The sequence below is a fragment of the Salvelinus fontinalis genome, chromosome 8 (genome assembly GCF_029448725.1).
Source record: "Salvelinus fontinalis isolate EN_2023a chromosome 8, ASM2944872v1, whole genome shotgun sequence".
Lineage (NCBI taxonomy): Eukaryota > Metazoa > Chordata > Actinopteri > Salmoniformes > Salmonidae > Salvelinus > Salvelinus fontinalis.
In genome coordinates this window covers 41679624-41695330 of record NC_074672.1, presented here as the reverse complement: position 1 = coordinate 41695330, position 15707 = coordinate 41679624, and the positions used below count along the sequence as shown (strand labels likewise).

General features: G+C 42.0%; 1 protein-coding gene across 1 annotated transcript in view; it reads left to right on the top strand.

Annotated features, from left to right (window-relative positions):
* Window positions 1–6765: 6765 nt before the first annotated feature.
* LOC129861256 (laminin subunit beta-2-like) overlaps window positions 6766–15707 on the top strand; it is a 73380-nt gene continuing 64438 nt past the window's right edge. The window contains exons 1-2 of the mRNA XM_055932505.1: window positions 6766–6887; window positions 7117–7196. Of these exons, the coding sequence (XP_055788480.1) occupies window positions 7166–7196 (31 nt within the window). The 5' untranslated portion in view covers window positions 6766–6887; window positions 7117–7165. The remainder of the gene's footprint in view (window positions 6888–7116; window positions 7197–15707) is intronic.

Sequence of the window (15707 nt, the reverse complement as noted above, 5' to 3'; positions counted from 1 at the left end):
CTTAATCTAAAATTAACAATATATCAGGAGGGTCTTAATCTAAAGTTAACAATATATCAGGAGGGTCTTAATCTATAGTTAACAATATATCAGGAGGGTCTTAATCTAAAATTAACAATATATCAGGAGGGTCTTAATCTAAAGTTAACAATATATCAGGAGGGTCTTAATCTAAAATTAACAATATATCAGGAGGGTCTTAATCTAAAGTTAACAATATATCAGGAGGGTCTTTCAGCATTATTATGTACACCATATTGTGTAACCGTTATGAACGCCCTATAGCCGACTAGGAGATATGTAAAATGGTAACATGTTCAGAATACTTCACTTTTATATATGCCTTCCTACTGAATGGAAATTATTCTAACCATCTGTTGTTGGGAAGGAGTATGGTTTGGTGATGGTAGATAGGTGGTGTGTACGTGGGAGAAGCATGGATTGTTCGCTGAAGCAATAAAACGGAGCCTGATCCGCTCTCTCCAGAGCGCGCATTCCTGTGACCAACACGAGCATCTATTCTCCGACAGACATGAGGGTCTTCCTGAAAACATGTGGTGGAGTTTTACACTGTCACTGTCAATAATTAACTTTCACCCAACTTCTTCAAGGGACTCGCTCGGGTTATCACAAACAAATGTGTCTGGGGTCATGTATGTGTATCAATCATGCCAAAATGATTATGTGTATCTTCAGCCCACTATTTTGATATGATCAAAGTCACAAGTGTATGCAGCATCTAGCTTTGGTACCTGTATTAGCAATGTGTGTGTTGATTAAAAGTCATAAAACCCGCTCAGCAGCTAGAAAGAACCATACTAGTTTTATATGTATATACAGTACCAGTCAAAAGTTTGAACACACCTACTGTACTCATTCCAGGGTTTTTCTTTATGTTGTATTATTTTCTACATTGTAGAATAATAGTGAAGACCTAAACACTATTAAATAAACTCATTAAAAAAAGAAAGGTCCTCTCACTGTCAACTGCTTTAATTTTCAGCAAACTTAACATGTGTAAATATTTGTATGAACATAACAAGATTCAACAACTGAGACATAAACTGAACAAGTTCCACAGACATGTGACTAACAGAAATGGAATAATGTGTCTCTGAACAAAGGGGGTGGTCAAAATCAAAAGTAACAGTTAGTATCTGGTGTGGCCACCAGCTGCATTAAGTACTGCAGTGAGTCTCCTCCTCATGGACTGCACCAGATTTGCCAGTTCTTGCTGTGAGATGTTACCCCTCTCTTCCACCAAGGCACCTGCAAGTTCACGGACATTTCTGGGGGAAATGGCCCTAGCCCTCACCCTCCGATCCAACAGGTCCCAGACGTGCTCAGTGGGATTGAGATCCGGGCTCTTCGCTGGCCATGGCAGAACACTGACATTCCTGTCTTGCAGGAAATCCCACACAGAACAAGCAGTATGGCTGGTGGCATTGTCATGCTGGAGGGTCATGTCAGGATGAGCCTGCAAGAAGGGTACTACATGAGGAAGGAGGATGTCTTCCCTGCAATGCACAACGTTGAGATTGCCTGCAATGACAACAATCTCAGTCCGATGATGCTGTGACACACCGCCCCAGAACATGACGGACCCTCTACCTCCAAATCGATTCCGCTGCAGAGTACAGGCCTCGGTGTAACGCTCATTCCGACGATAAACACGTATCCGACCACCACCCCTGGTAAGACAAAACTGTGACTCGTCAGTGAAGAGCACTTTTTGCCAGTCCTGTCTGGTCCAGCGACAGTGGGTTTGTGCCCATAGGTGACGTTGTTGCCGGTGATGTCTGTTGAGGACCTGCCTTACAACAGGCCTACAAGCCCTCAGTCCAGCCTCTCTCAGCCTATTGCGGACAGTCTGAGCACTGATGGAGGGATTGTGCGTTCCTGGTGTAACTCCGGCAGTTGTTGTTGCCATTCTGTACCTGTCCAGGTGTAATGTTCGGATGTACCGATCCTGTGCAGGTGTTGTTACACGTGGTACGCCACTGTGAGGACGATCAGTTGTCCGTCCTGTCTCCCTGTAGCGCTGTCTTAGGCGTCTCACTGTACGGACATTGCAATTTATTGCCCTGGCCACATCTGCAGTCCTCATGCCTCCTTGCAGCATGCCCAATGCACGATCACGCAAATGAGCAGAGACCCTGGGCATCTTTCTTTTGGTGTTTTTCAGAGTCAGAAGAAAGGCCTCTTTAGTGTCCTAAATTGTCATAACTGTGACCTTAATTGCCTACCGTCTGTAAGCTGTTAGTGTCTTAACGACCGTTCCACAGGTGCATGTTCATTAATTGTTTATGGTGCATTTAACAAGCATGGGAAACAGTGTTTAAACCCTTTACAATGAAGATCTGTGAAGTTATTTGGATTTTTGCGAATTATCTTTGAAAGACAGGGTCCTGAAAAGGGGACAGGGAGTTTAAGACATGTGGAATCATGTAGTAACCAAAAAAGTGTTAAACAAATCCAAATATATTTTATATTTGAAAAATATAGTAGTAACCACCTTTTGCCTTGATGACAGCTTTGCACACTCTTGGCATTCTCTCAACCAGATTCATGACATAGTCACCTGGAATGTCTTTCAATTAACAGGTTTGCCTTGTTAAAAGTACATTTGTGGAATATCTTTCCTTCCTTTGAGCAAATCAGTTGCGTTGTGACAAGGTAGGGGTGGTATACAGAAGATAGCCCTATTTGGTAAAATACCAGTCCATTTTATGGCAAGAACAGCTCAAATAAGCAAAGAGAAATGACAGTCCATCATTACTTTAAGACATGAAGGTCAGCCAATACGGAACATTTCAATAACTTTTAAAGTTTCTTCAAGTGCAGTCGTAAAAACCATCAAGCGTTATGATGAAACTGGCTCTCATGAGGACCACCAGAGGAAAGAAAGACGCAGAGTTACCTCTGCCGCAGAGGATAAGTTCATTAGAGTTAACTGCACCTCAGCTTGCAGCCCAAATAAATATTCAAAGTTCAAGTAACAGGAACATCTCAACATCAACTGTTCAGGGGAGACTGAGTGAATCAGGCCTCCATGGTCGAATAGCTGCGATGAAACCACTGCTGGAGGACACCAATAAGAAGAAGAGACTTGCTTGGGCCAAGAAACACGAGTAATCGACATTAGACTGGTGGAAATCTGTCCTTTGGTCTGATGAGTCCAAATTTGAGATTTTTGGTTTCAACCGCCGTGTCTTTGCGAGACGCAGAGTAGGTGAACGGATGTGTAGTTCCCACCATGAAGCATGGAGGTGGAGGTGTGATGGTGCTTTGCTGGTGACACTGTCGGTGATATATTTAGAATTCAAGGCACACTTAACCAGCATGGCTACCACAGCATTCTGCAGCGATACGCCATCCCATGGGGTTTGTGCTTAGTGGGACTATCATGTGTTTTTCAACAGGATATTGACCCAACACACCTCCAGGCTGTGTAAGGGCTATTCGACCAAGAAGGAGAGCGATGGAGTGCTGCCTCAGATGACCTGGCCTCCACAATCACCCGACCTCAACCCAATTGAGATGGTTTGGGATAAGTTGGACAGCAGAGGGAAGGAAAAGCAGCCAACAAGTGCTCGGCATATGTGGGAACTCCTTCAAGACTGCTGGAAAAGCATTCCAGGTGAAGCTGGTTGAGAGAATGCCAAGAGTGTGCAAAGCTGTCATCAAGGCAAAGGGTGGCTACTTTGAAGAATCTCAAATATAAAATATACACTTTTTTGTTTACTACATGATTCCATATGTGTTATTTCATAGTTTGACTTATTCACTATTATTCTACAATGTAGAAAATAGTACAAATAAAGAAAAACCCTTGACTGAGTATGTGTGTTCAAACTTTTGACTGGTACTGTATATATAACCATAATGAATGTTTAACCATTGTGTGGTTTTGGCTCTGTCATTTCAATGTTAACAAAAATAAAATAAAAATCAACCTGAGTGTGTGTGTGTAGGTGAAACAAGTAAAAATGTAACAAAAAGGTTTGCTGTGTGCCTCACTCTGTCTTCCTCCTCCCTGGTCCTGCTGTTTCAATATACAATAGCACCAATAACCTGTTTGTCTCCCTGCCTTTTTTCACACTCTTTACCCTTTGTAGTGTGTGAAACTACACAATGTATTGCGGGAACCTGCACAATGTTATTACAGTACATTCTTTTGATACATTATTTCAATAGATTGTAAAAAAAATAAAATAATAATCTTTATTTTCATGCACTCTACCCCAGCCAGGTACACATTGGGGGAGGGACACAACAAATAAATAGCTTTTCATGTTGGGCTCCTCTTACCACAATCAATCAGTATGGCAAAAATAATCTCTGCTCAGGGGGCCTTAGAAAGAATGTTTGCAGAGAGAGAAGCTAGTGTGGAAGGAGTGTCTTCCACTTTGGAAGATGAAGAATTTTCCGAATATGAGGATCTGTCTCTGTCAATTTGGAGTCTGACTGTGAGTTGGAAGAAGGAGATGAGATTGACCCTCAGCCAGCCACAGCACCAGCCCGTCAGCAACCAACTCATGAGCAGCCTGGAGGAGGAGAAATATGAATGTCAAAAAATTGTGAAATTGAAATTGTCTTCTTGCCCAAGGACTGAGCCACCTCTCATGGCTGCCAATGTGATAAGGATGCAACCAGGGCTGACACGGATGACGGTTACTCATCTGCAGGACATAAAGTCTTCTTTTGAACTGTTCATCCCAGACACCATCCAGAAAATCATTTTGGACTGCACTAATTTGGAGGAAAGGCATGTTTTTGGAGAGAGATGGTAAGAGGTTGGCCAAACTCATTTACATGCATTCTTTGGGGTTCTTATCCTTGCTGTTGTTTTCAGATCCAATGGGGATTCCACAGAACCCTGTGGGATGCAGAAACTGGCAGAGAACTTTTCCGTGCAACAATGTCTCTTCTACAAAACTTCTACATTATTTCCCGGATTATCCGTTTCGATAACCGAGACACCAGACCAGCTCGGCGGCAGTGAGACAAGGTAGCTGCAATCAGGTCAGTTTGGGACAAGTAAGTGGACCACGTCCCCTGTTTTACAACCCTGGGCCCAACGTTACTGTTGATGAGCAGCTTATGCCATTTAGGGGCCGCTGCCCTTTCAGGCAGTACTTACCGTCTAAACCCGCAAAATATGGAATCAAGATCTGGGCTGCCTGTGATGCTGCTTCATCATATGCGTGGAACTTGCAAGTGTATGCGGGGAAGCCAGATGGAGGAGGCTCTGAGAAGAACCAAGGGATGCGGGTTGTCCTGGACGTGACATAGGGACTCCGTGGCCGCAACACCAAATGCGATAACTTTTTTACTTCGCACAAGCTGGGACAGGAGCTCCTCAAGAGGAAGCTGACAATGGTAGGAATAGTACGAAAAAACAAGCCAGAGCTTCCAACTCAGCTGTTGAATACACGGAACAGGCCTATCAATTCCTCTAAGTTTGTGTTCATGCCCGACACGTCCCTAGTGTCCTATGTGCCAAAGAAAGGCAAAAAGGTGGTACTCATTAGTGCGCTGCATAGGGATGGGAGAATATGTGGCCAGGAACATCAAAACCTAAATCATAATTGATTATAATGCCACAAAAGGAGGGGTGGACAATTTAGACAACATGGTGACTGGCTACAGCTGCAAAAGAAGAAACCTATGCTGGCCACTTGTGATATTCTTCAACATCTTGGACATCTCGGCGTAAAACGCATTTGTCATCTGGATGGCATTGAACCCAGATTGGAACAGAGGGAAGCTCCAGAGAAGACGGCTCTTTCTCGAGGAGCTGAGCAAGGCATTGGTAAGACCTCAAATCCAGAGGAGGCAACATATCACAAAGACCACAGCTTCTGCAGCCATCGTGAGTAGGATTCAGGAGGATGCTGGTGCCCCATCCGCCCGACTCACAGAACCAACAACTCCAATACCGGAAGTAAGTGTGAGTGATGTTGTTTCATGTGTGTGTGTCTGACTCTCCTACCTTGGTCTGCTGTAACTATATATGTGAGTGAGTGAGATGTTAGTAAAATTCCTGAACTAAGTGTTTCCATCATTCTAGATTGCAGCCGGTAGCAACAAGAAGAAGCGCTGCGATGTGTGTGGACCCAAGAAGGGCAGGAAGACACAGTACACATGCATCAAGTGAAAGAAATACACTTGCAACACCCACAGTACAACTCTGTCCCTCATGTGGTGTGAAGACCAGCCTTAATTTGTGTTCAATGGGTTAATTTATCATTTCCATAAAATACTGTTTGTAAAATGTGTCCTTCCAATTTGTTCAGTTCAAAGCAATAAACATCAATAGTGATGAAAACCTTATTACATTTATATTTGTTCAAGATAAACAAAAATTTCAAATCAAATTTTAATTTAAAAAAATGAATAGCGGTTTTATTGATAAATGTGATCTAGCAGAGGTAAATGGCAAATATGAACTAAGTATTAAGTATGACATATTTTTACGTAAATTGTTATGGCTGTATTAATTTAAAAAAAGCCAATAATGTTGTGTGTCCATCAGACCCGCGAACATTGGGTAAATAACAAAAACATGAACACCACACAAGGCTTAAACCGTTTCATAAGTGGATTTTTGTTTTGGCGTTATTACACTACAATAAACATCTGCAACCCCCCCAGTCAGACGTGATCAGTACTCGAGTAGCCAGAAGTGCGAGTCCATTCCTACGAAAGATGCTCCGTTGCGGAGTTTCCATTCAACGAGACTCAGGACAGAACTTTGGAGAGTGGTCGCCAGACTTCAGATCACACTGCTAACTCTGCTCAACCTCGCATTCAATTTAACAGGGGGACTCGCAGCATTCGAGTTGATTTAAAATACGGGGATCAAACCTACTGATATAAAGGGTGTAAGTTTTATTTTTTCTCTCTCTGAAATAATTTATTACAGTTGAATAACGTTGTTATATTACATTACACCTTCCAACCTGGAACCTATACATTCTTATGCCGTATTAGTTTATCATAGTGTTTTTCTTTTTAAATACGTGTGGAATCAAAACGTTCAGTCGGATCTTCATTGATTGAGTTGACGTGTAAAATGATTCATACCAGACTATGTCTATGTACAATTTTCAGTCTGAATCTACACTTCAAAGGGGATTGATTGACGGATGACCATAAAGCCATGCACGTGACACTGGTACTTTTCATCTGTGGTAAGTAGCCTTTGCGCTGAGCGCTTTGAAGGCAATTAACATTTTCCTATGCAAACCAACGGCCTAATGATTGCAATGAAAACGGTATGAGTTGTAAACTGCTCTGTGGTTGTGTCATTTATACTGTTGAATATATGTGGTGTGAACTTGCGATGCAGAATTTAAAGGTTAAAATCACAGCAACATGTGGTTACCTCAAGTATCCAGAATTAAAACAAATGGACAGAAACCTATACAGATCTACTGTAGCCTACATGGCTGAAGGACGGGACAGAGGGAGGCAGAGGGTTGTGTTTACTGTCTCCAGCTCTGAGACAAGATGCAGTGTTTTTGGGGGGGATACCCATTCCCCTCCTTAGTGGTCAAAATCAAATCAAATTTGATTTGTCACATACACATGGTTAGCAGATGTTAATGCGAGTGTAACGAAATGCTTGTGCTTCTAGTTCCGACAATGCAGTAATAACCAACGAGTAATCTAACCTAACAATTTCACAACCTAACATTATACACACAAGTGTAAAGGGATGAAGAATATGTACATAAAGATATATGAATGAGTGATGGTACAGAACAGCATAGGCAAGATGCAGTAGATGGTATCGAGTACAGTATATACATATGAGATGAGTAATGTAGGGTATGTAAACATTATATTAAGTGGCATTGTTTAAAGTGGCAAGTGATACATGTATTACATAAAGATGGCAAGATGCAGTAGGTGTATAGAGTACAGTATATACATATGAGATGTGTAATGTAGGGTATGTAAACATTATATTAAGTGGCATTGTTTAAAGTGGCTAGTGATACATGTATTACATAAAGATGGCAAGATGCAGTAGGTGTATAGAGTACAGTATATACATATGAGATGTGTAATGTAGGGTATGTAAACATTATATTAAGTGGCATTGTTTAAAGTGGCTAGTGATACACTTCTCAGTTCACAGTTGGGCCACTGTCCTTGGTGCTAAATTCCCCTGTCTTCCTGGGTGGTGTTGGAGAGGTGTCGGAGTGGGGCTTTGGGGAGGCTAACCATCAACTCTGTTTGTTGTTTATGGTTCTCCTAAAATAGCCCAGCTGAATCCGCAAATGGAGCCAGTCCACCCCACCAACGATGTTGTTGTTACAGCATCACAGGGTGTGTGGGTTGGGGGAGGGGGGGGGGGGGGGGGGGGGGGGTATTTAATCCGAGGCTGAGGACTGGTCTTTGTTAGAGGGTTCTACTTGTGAGTGTAGTCTACCCAGCAGTCTGTCATTATAGAGATACAGAGTGATCTCTTCAGAACCCTGACGCCTCTGTGTGTGACCTCTGGAGGTCAGGGGTCATTTCCATCTCCTCACATCATTGGGCCAGACTAGGTTAATTACTTTTCGTGTGTGGGTGAAAGGGACTGGCTGATCAGATGGACAAAGCTCAGCTCTTCTCTCTCTCCTCTCCCTTTCACTTTTCTCCTCCTCCTCCTCCTCCTCCTCCTCCTCCTCCTCCTCCTCCTCCTCCTCCTCCTCCTCCTCCTCCTCCTCCTCCTCCTCCTCCTCCTCCTCCTCCTCCTCCTCCTCCTCCTCCTCAGAAGATGCTAGAGGATGAGAGGGCTGGGGATTTTAAAGAGCAGTGGGGGGGGGGGGTATCTATTTTCTATAGATCGTTGACAACTGAGGCCCCTTTCTCACACTCCAAATGTAACTGGTCTTCATTGGGTCATTTGTGTCACAGTGGTCTCCACCCATTCATTCTGAATAGCCTTGCAGGTGATTCTGCACGTGAGCCCCCACTGTAGTGATTAGTAGACGGGGAACAGCAGCTGTGTTAAGAAAGACCGTGAACAGGGACCTTCTTTACTGTGGAGTGAAAGGAGAGAAGAAAAGGCTGAACAAACTGTTCTTTTGTGAATAAATCTCCCTCTGAAAGAATGTACGTTGGTGACGAGTGTTCAGGCTTACATGAAAGAGGACAGAAGCATTCCTTATAGAACTAAAGCCTCTGTTACAGAGCTTTCTTCTAGTCTCCTGGAGCACCGGTGTGTTTTTTGTGTGCAGGTGAAGGACAGGTACAGGCTGGTGCCCAGTGTTGGGAGCCCCTCTGTGAGCGGAGACTCCGGAACTCGTGGATTCAAGAACAATGGGCCAGTTAAAGCCAACCGCAGAAACCAGAAGGAGAGGGGGAGAGAAAGAGGGAGGGAGGGGGGGGTTATGAGAGAGAAGAAGGGTGGTGGGCAGGGACTTTTCTCTGCAAAAAAAGGAGGATGAGGAGGAGGAAGATGAGGAGGATGATGAGGGGGAGGACCATGAGGAGGAGGGCAATGAGGTGAGGGGGGGTGATGAGGAGGAGGATGAGGAGATATTCTCTCTAAGAACAAGAGGGTGATTGGCACTGTTGGTATCATGTTTGACCTGACCCCAGTGTACTTGATAGGGTCATATATCTTAGGATAACACAGTACCTATTGTGAACTGTGTTTTGTGGCTTGTATTTCATCGATAGTGAATGGTTATCAGGGTCAAGTTGAGGTTGTGTTTAACAAAGTAAGTGCACTTGAAGTTAAGAGTGAAAACACAATGCGCCAGGTAAAAGTTGGGATTGTTTCCTACCAGTTGTCACTTGAAACAGTGGGTGTATGAATGAAGGTTACAATATATCGTTTTTTTCTATCTCAGCTGATTGATGGCCATAGCCCTGTCTTGCTGTGGTCTTACATGTTAAAACCATATGAGATCATACATGCTCCTCAAGCTTTAACCACAGTTGAACCCCATCACACAGTTGAACCCCCTCACACAGTTGAATCCCCTCACACAGTTGAACCCCCTCACACAGTTGAATCCCCTCACACAGTTGAACCCCCTCACACAGTTGAACCCCCTCACACAGTTGAACCCCCTCACACAGTTGAACCCCCTCACACAGTTGAACCCTCTCACACAGTTGAACCCCCTCACACAGTTGAACCCCCTCCCACAGTGTTCTAATTAGCTGTTCCTCTACTGTCTACCTGTCTTCTTGGAAAGAGGGGCTGCTTTCTGGTCTACTCCCACTCTAAGAAATATAACAGACAAAACCCAGGGAGGAGAAAGCCTGGACTGTGTGGCCCCTCCAGGCCTGCTCAGCTTCTGCCTCTTCATCTCACTGCTGTATGCATCTACAACCAAGATCTATTGTATAATGATAGGCTCTGTCATACGTCTTAAATACACCTGTATTTAAGAGTGGATGTGGGCATGACGTTCATTATGGAGCCTGAGGGGGGATGGTCAGTCCACTATAGTTTCACTGACCCCCTCCCTCGCCCTCCCTCTCCCTGCACAGTCTCCAGACTCCACTGCCTCAGTTATAATATCAAGGGACAGATGGTTGCCTAGTAAAAAACTACTCACCTTTAAACACTATCTAGCTGTTTGATGTGGTCATAAAGACAGGCCAGTGCTCACCTGTAATTGCCTGGTATATAGATACCTCCATAGGGAGAGCTAAGCTAGCTGATTTAGTTTGGTGTTACAGGTGAAGAGTTTAATTCCAAAACGCTATATATCCATTTTCAGAAATGTTGGTAAATTAGCTTTTTGTTGTTGAAAGAGCTTATGAAAGAGATTGGTGTTTTTTCACTATTTAATCATTGAATGGGGTTGTTCAATGATAGACATTTGTTTCATTTCAGAGAGACAAATAATCATGTTATTTAGCAAAATGCTATACATCTGCCTCACTCTTAGAGAAAGCAGTACTGCTTGATTTTACAAATTAAAATGTAACATACATTTTTTTATTTTTACAAATGATACATTTCTCACATGTGCTATTTCATAGTTTTGATGTCTTCACTGTTATTCTACAATGTAGATAATAGTAAAAATAAAGAAAAATCCTTGAATGAGTAGGTGTGTCCAAACTTTTGACGGGTACTATGTATATATTTTTCAAACAATTCAATACAGTAATATGAGATCTGTATGTAAAACATTTACATTTAAACATTTTTGTCATTTAGCAGATGTTCTCATCAAGAGTTACTTACAGTAAGTGTATTCATCTTAAAGGAGAAGATCATCCAAAATCCAGAAACTCCAAAGTGATTCCATACGTTGAAACTATTTTCAGTGGAGTTTACACTCTGCCCATCTCTCTCCCTGTAGTGCCCTACTGAAAGAGCTGCAAAAAACGGATCATGTAACTCGTAACATTGTTGGAAGCAGGCGTCACTCTGCTCCCGTTGCCAGTGAATTCATGATTCAGAAATCTGCGAATTGGGGACAAATTCATTGTTTTATTGAAAGCATACTGGCCGAATTAGCTATTTTTGTCAAAGTACTATTGGTTATGAGTCAGGAAATGTGTACTTTTCCACCTTAAACAGTTGCGGTTTACTTTATGTCATTATTTCATGTAGCCGACTGCCACAGCAGTGGAGATGGGTAACAACTGTTCATGTTTGCCCTCGTGGGGAAAAACCGTGCTACATAGAAACACCATATGCCCTTATATGGAACTTGATGTCAAGATGTAAATTCTCCTGCAGTCAACCTTATTTCACTGTGTGTGTGTGTAGCAAGCACTTCAGCAACGATGCATATGACCAAAATATGCAATCTGAAATGACAAGATATGCAATCTGAAATGACAAGATATGCAATCTGAAATGACAAGATATGCAATCTGAAATGACAAGATATGCAATCTGAAATGACAAGATATGCAATCTGAAATTACAAGATATGCAATCTGAAATTACAAACAGTTCTTGTGCTGACTTTGCCCCCAGAGTCAGTTTGGAACTCGGGAAGTGAGTGTTGCAACCGAGGACAGACGGTTTTTATACGCTTCAGCAGGCCCGTTCTGTGAGCTTGTGTGGCCTACCACTTCGCAGCTGAGCCGTTGTTGCTCCAAGATGTTTCCACTTCACAATAACAGCACTTACAGTTGACCGGGGCAGCTTTAGCTGGGCAGAAATTTGAAACACTGACTTGTTAGAAAGCTGGCATCCTATGACGGTGTCACGTTGAAAGTCACTGTGCTCTTCAGTAAGGCCATTCTAGTGCCAATGTTTGTCTATGGAGATTGCATGGCTGTGTGCTCTGTTTTATACACCTGTCAGCAACGGGTGTGGCTGAAATAACTGAATCCACTAATTTGAAGGCGAGTCCACATACTTTTGTATATATAGTGTATGTAGCCTAGCCTGATTCTTGAAGTTGGAGGTGCTCTTAATATGTTATTACCATTGCACCTTGACATGTAGACATAGAGGCTGAGATACTCTACAGGTTAACACATGGACCCTATGTATTTATTATGGGGGAGGGGGGGGGGGGTAAATAAAAGGTTAGATAACTGTCCGTTAGGCCCAGCTGGACCAGGGGTGTCTCCAATTCATTTTTGGAATACCAATTTTATTTTCTCTCAGGAAACCATAGTTTATGTGATTCCTGTAATATTTATGAAGGACATTGTAAACAAGGATGGTAAAATTGTGTCACACAAGCATGTAACAGTGTATGGAGGTGTATGATCAATACAAAATTATAAACAAAATTATCTCGGCTCTGCCATAAAATTGGAAGAAAAATTGAATTAGTCTGTCTGCCATTGAAAATCATTATGGCTTAAAATGATTAGTATAAATCTGAAAATGTATTAGTTTTACTTAAAGTAAAATGGTTTGACAGCAATGGAGTATAAAATTACAGTTAGTTGGGAACAGGTCTTTGATGTCCCAGTACCTTGGCATTGGGTCTTTGAACCGAAATATAAAACAATTGACACATCAATCCGTCCATTTCAATTTAAGCTATTATATAAAATACTTGCTACAAAAATAATTCTCAATATATGGGGCATATAACAGTAAGCCCTGTGCAGACTGCCACTAGGAAAAAGAATCTATAGAACATATTTTCTGGTACTGTCCATCGGTGGCTCGCTTTGAGTCCAGGAATGGTTATGTCATAATAACCGGTTTCAGATTGACCTGCAAACTGTATTGTTAGGGGATCTGATAAACCACCATGGGATCAATGGGATATATCATTATACTCTGGGGTAAAGTATTTATTTTTAGGGCGATATCACTAGGCATTTTACAAATAGGAAGGTTCAGGACCTGTGTAAGACATCACAGTAAAATGGAGTGATGTGTTGCAAAATAAAATAGTAAAATGGCATTATACTGGGAAAGATGTGTTAATCTGTGAACATCGGAGGTAAGATCACAATGAATAGTGGCTTGGCCGCTGTGGGTGAAAATACAGCACTTACAGAAAGAGTCAAATCCAGCTATTGTGAGAAGAGTAAAGTAGGAATATATGTATAATTATGTAACTAGATGTACTGTACATGTGAGCAAAAATAGCTGTAACAAGCAGAAGTATTGTTGTCCGTTAGTTTACTCCAATCAGGGTAGAGATGGTAGGGTTGGGGAAAAATATATATATACATAAAAATGCAGACAATTAAATTGATAGAACCCTGTAATTGACCTGGATGGTTGGAGCTGTCTGGCTGGTGTTGGTGAGGCAGGAAGCAGAAGACCCACTGCAGGGTTTTTATTTTAAGGCTCTTGGAGCAGGTGCAGGTATTTACAAAATATACAAATCATCCAACAAGATGCTGGACCAGGCTGAAAGTAAATTATAAACTTTTTTTTATTTTTAACTACCGGTAGTCAAATGACTATAAAGACTGAAGAGCAGTCTGGCTAGCTCCTTAGGGCTCAGAACAACCCTAACTAACCCACGCAGAGCCAGGCGGCCATTTTCCACTCCCATAAAGCTCTACACCTGAGTATACAGTATATACCCTGGTGACAGGTGACAGGAAACACTTGTATTAATAGAAAACACTTTGTCAAACTAAGCCAATAAACACTTAGCAAAGTAAACAACAATACAATAGCAGTTTTGATACTATGACTTGTACGATACAGACATATTGTAACGGCTTTCATATTCGTCCTCGGACGAGGAGAGGCGAGACGGATCGGACCAATACGCGGAGTGGTTAGTGTTCATAATGATTTACTATAACAAAACTGAACACTGAATTACAAAACAAATAATCGAAGTGCAGAAACCTATACAGTACCGTGTGGTGAAAAACACAAACAAACACAAAACACACGTGAAACCCAGTCTGCCTAAGTGTCACGATCGTCTTCGTGAGAGAGAGTGGACCAAGGCGCAGCGTGTGCAAAATACATCTCTTTTATTTTAGAGAAGGGAAAAAACATGCAACGAACACTATTACAAAAACGAAAGTGAAGCTAAAAACTTAAGTGCAACCACAAGCTACAAACGTACAACATAGACAACTACCCACAAAAGCCTACTGCCTATGGCTGCCTTAAATATGGCTCCCAATCAGAGACAATGAATGACAGCTGTCTCTGATTGAGAACCAATCTAGGCAGCCATAGACATAACTAGACAACTATACTCTACTCTGCCCCATACACATACAACACCCCTAGACACTACAAAACACATACATTCCCCATGTCACACCCTGACCTAACTAAAAAACATAAAGAAAACAAAGAATACTAAGGCCAGGGCGTGACACTAAGTATGATTCCCAATCGGGGACAACGATTGACAGCTGCCTCTGATTGAGAATCATACCAGGCCGAACACAAAAATCCCAACATAGAAAATCAACCATAGACAAACCCACCCAACTCACGCCCTGACCAACTAAATAAATACAAGACAAAGGAAAACAGGTCAGGAACGTGACACATATATAGAATACTTTTAAAACAGCTGGACTAGAGCAGAAACTCTTTCCCCCCAATTAGTACCCCAATTAGTAACGGAATGTCCCTTAATGAGCAGACCATGGTCACCTGTGGCTCGGTGGCCACGCCCCTCCACATGCTACAAGACAGATCTCACACAAACATTTGTAAGTGCTGCTTCAGACTGGCAAACAGTACTGCTTTACACTGGCAAATAGTACTGCTTTAGACTGGCAAATAGTACTGCTTTAAACTGACAAATAGTACAGATTTAGACTGGCAAATAGTACTGCTTTAAACTGACAAATAGTACAGATTTAGACTGGCAAATAGTCCTGCTTTAAACTGAAAACTAGTACTGCTTTAGACTGGCAAATAGTACTGCTTTAGACTGGCAAATAGTACTGCTTTAGACTGGCAAATAGTACTGCTTTAGACTGACAAATACTACTGCTTTAAACTGACAAATAGTACGGCTTTAGACTGACAAATAGTACTGCTTTCAACTGACAAATAGTACTGCTTTAGACTGACAAATAGTACTGCTTTAGACAGGCAAATAGTACTGCTTTAGACTGGCAAATAGTACTGCTTTAAACTGACATAGTACTGCTTTAGACTGACAAATAGTACTGCTTTAGACTGACAAATAGTACTGCTTTAGACTGACAAATAGTACTGCTTTAAACTGACAAATAGTACTGCTTTAAACTGACAAATAGTACTGCTTTAAACTGACAAATAGTACTGCTTTAGACTGACAAATAGTACTGCTTTAGACTGG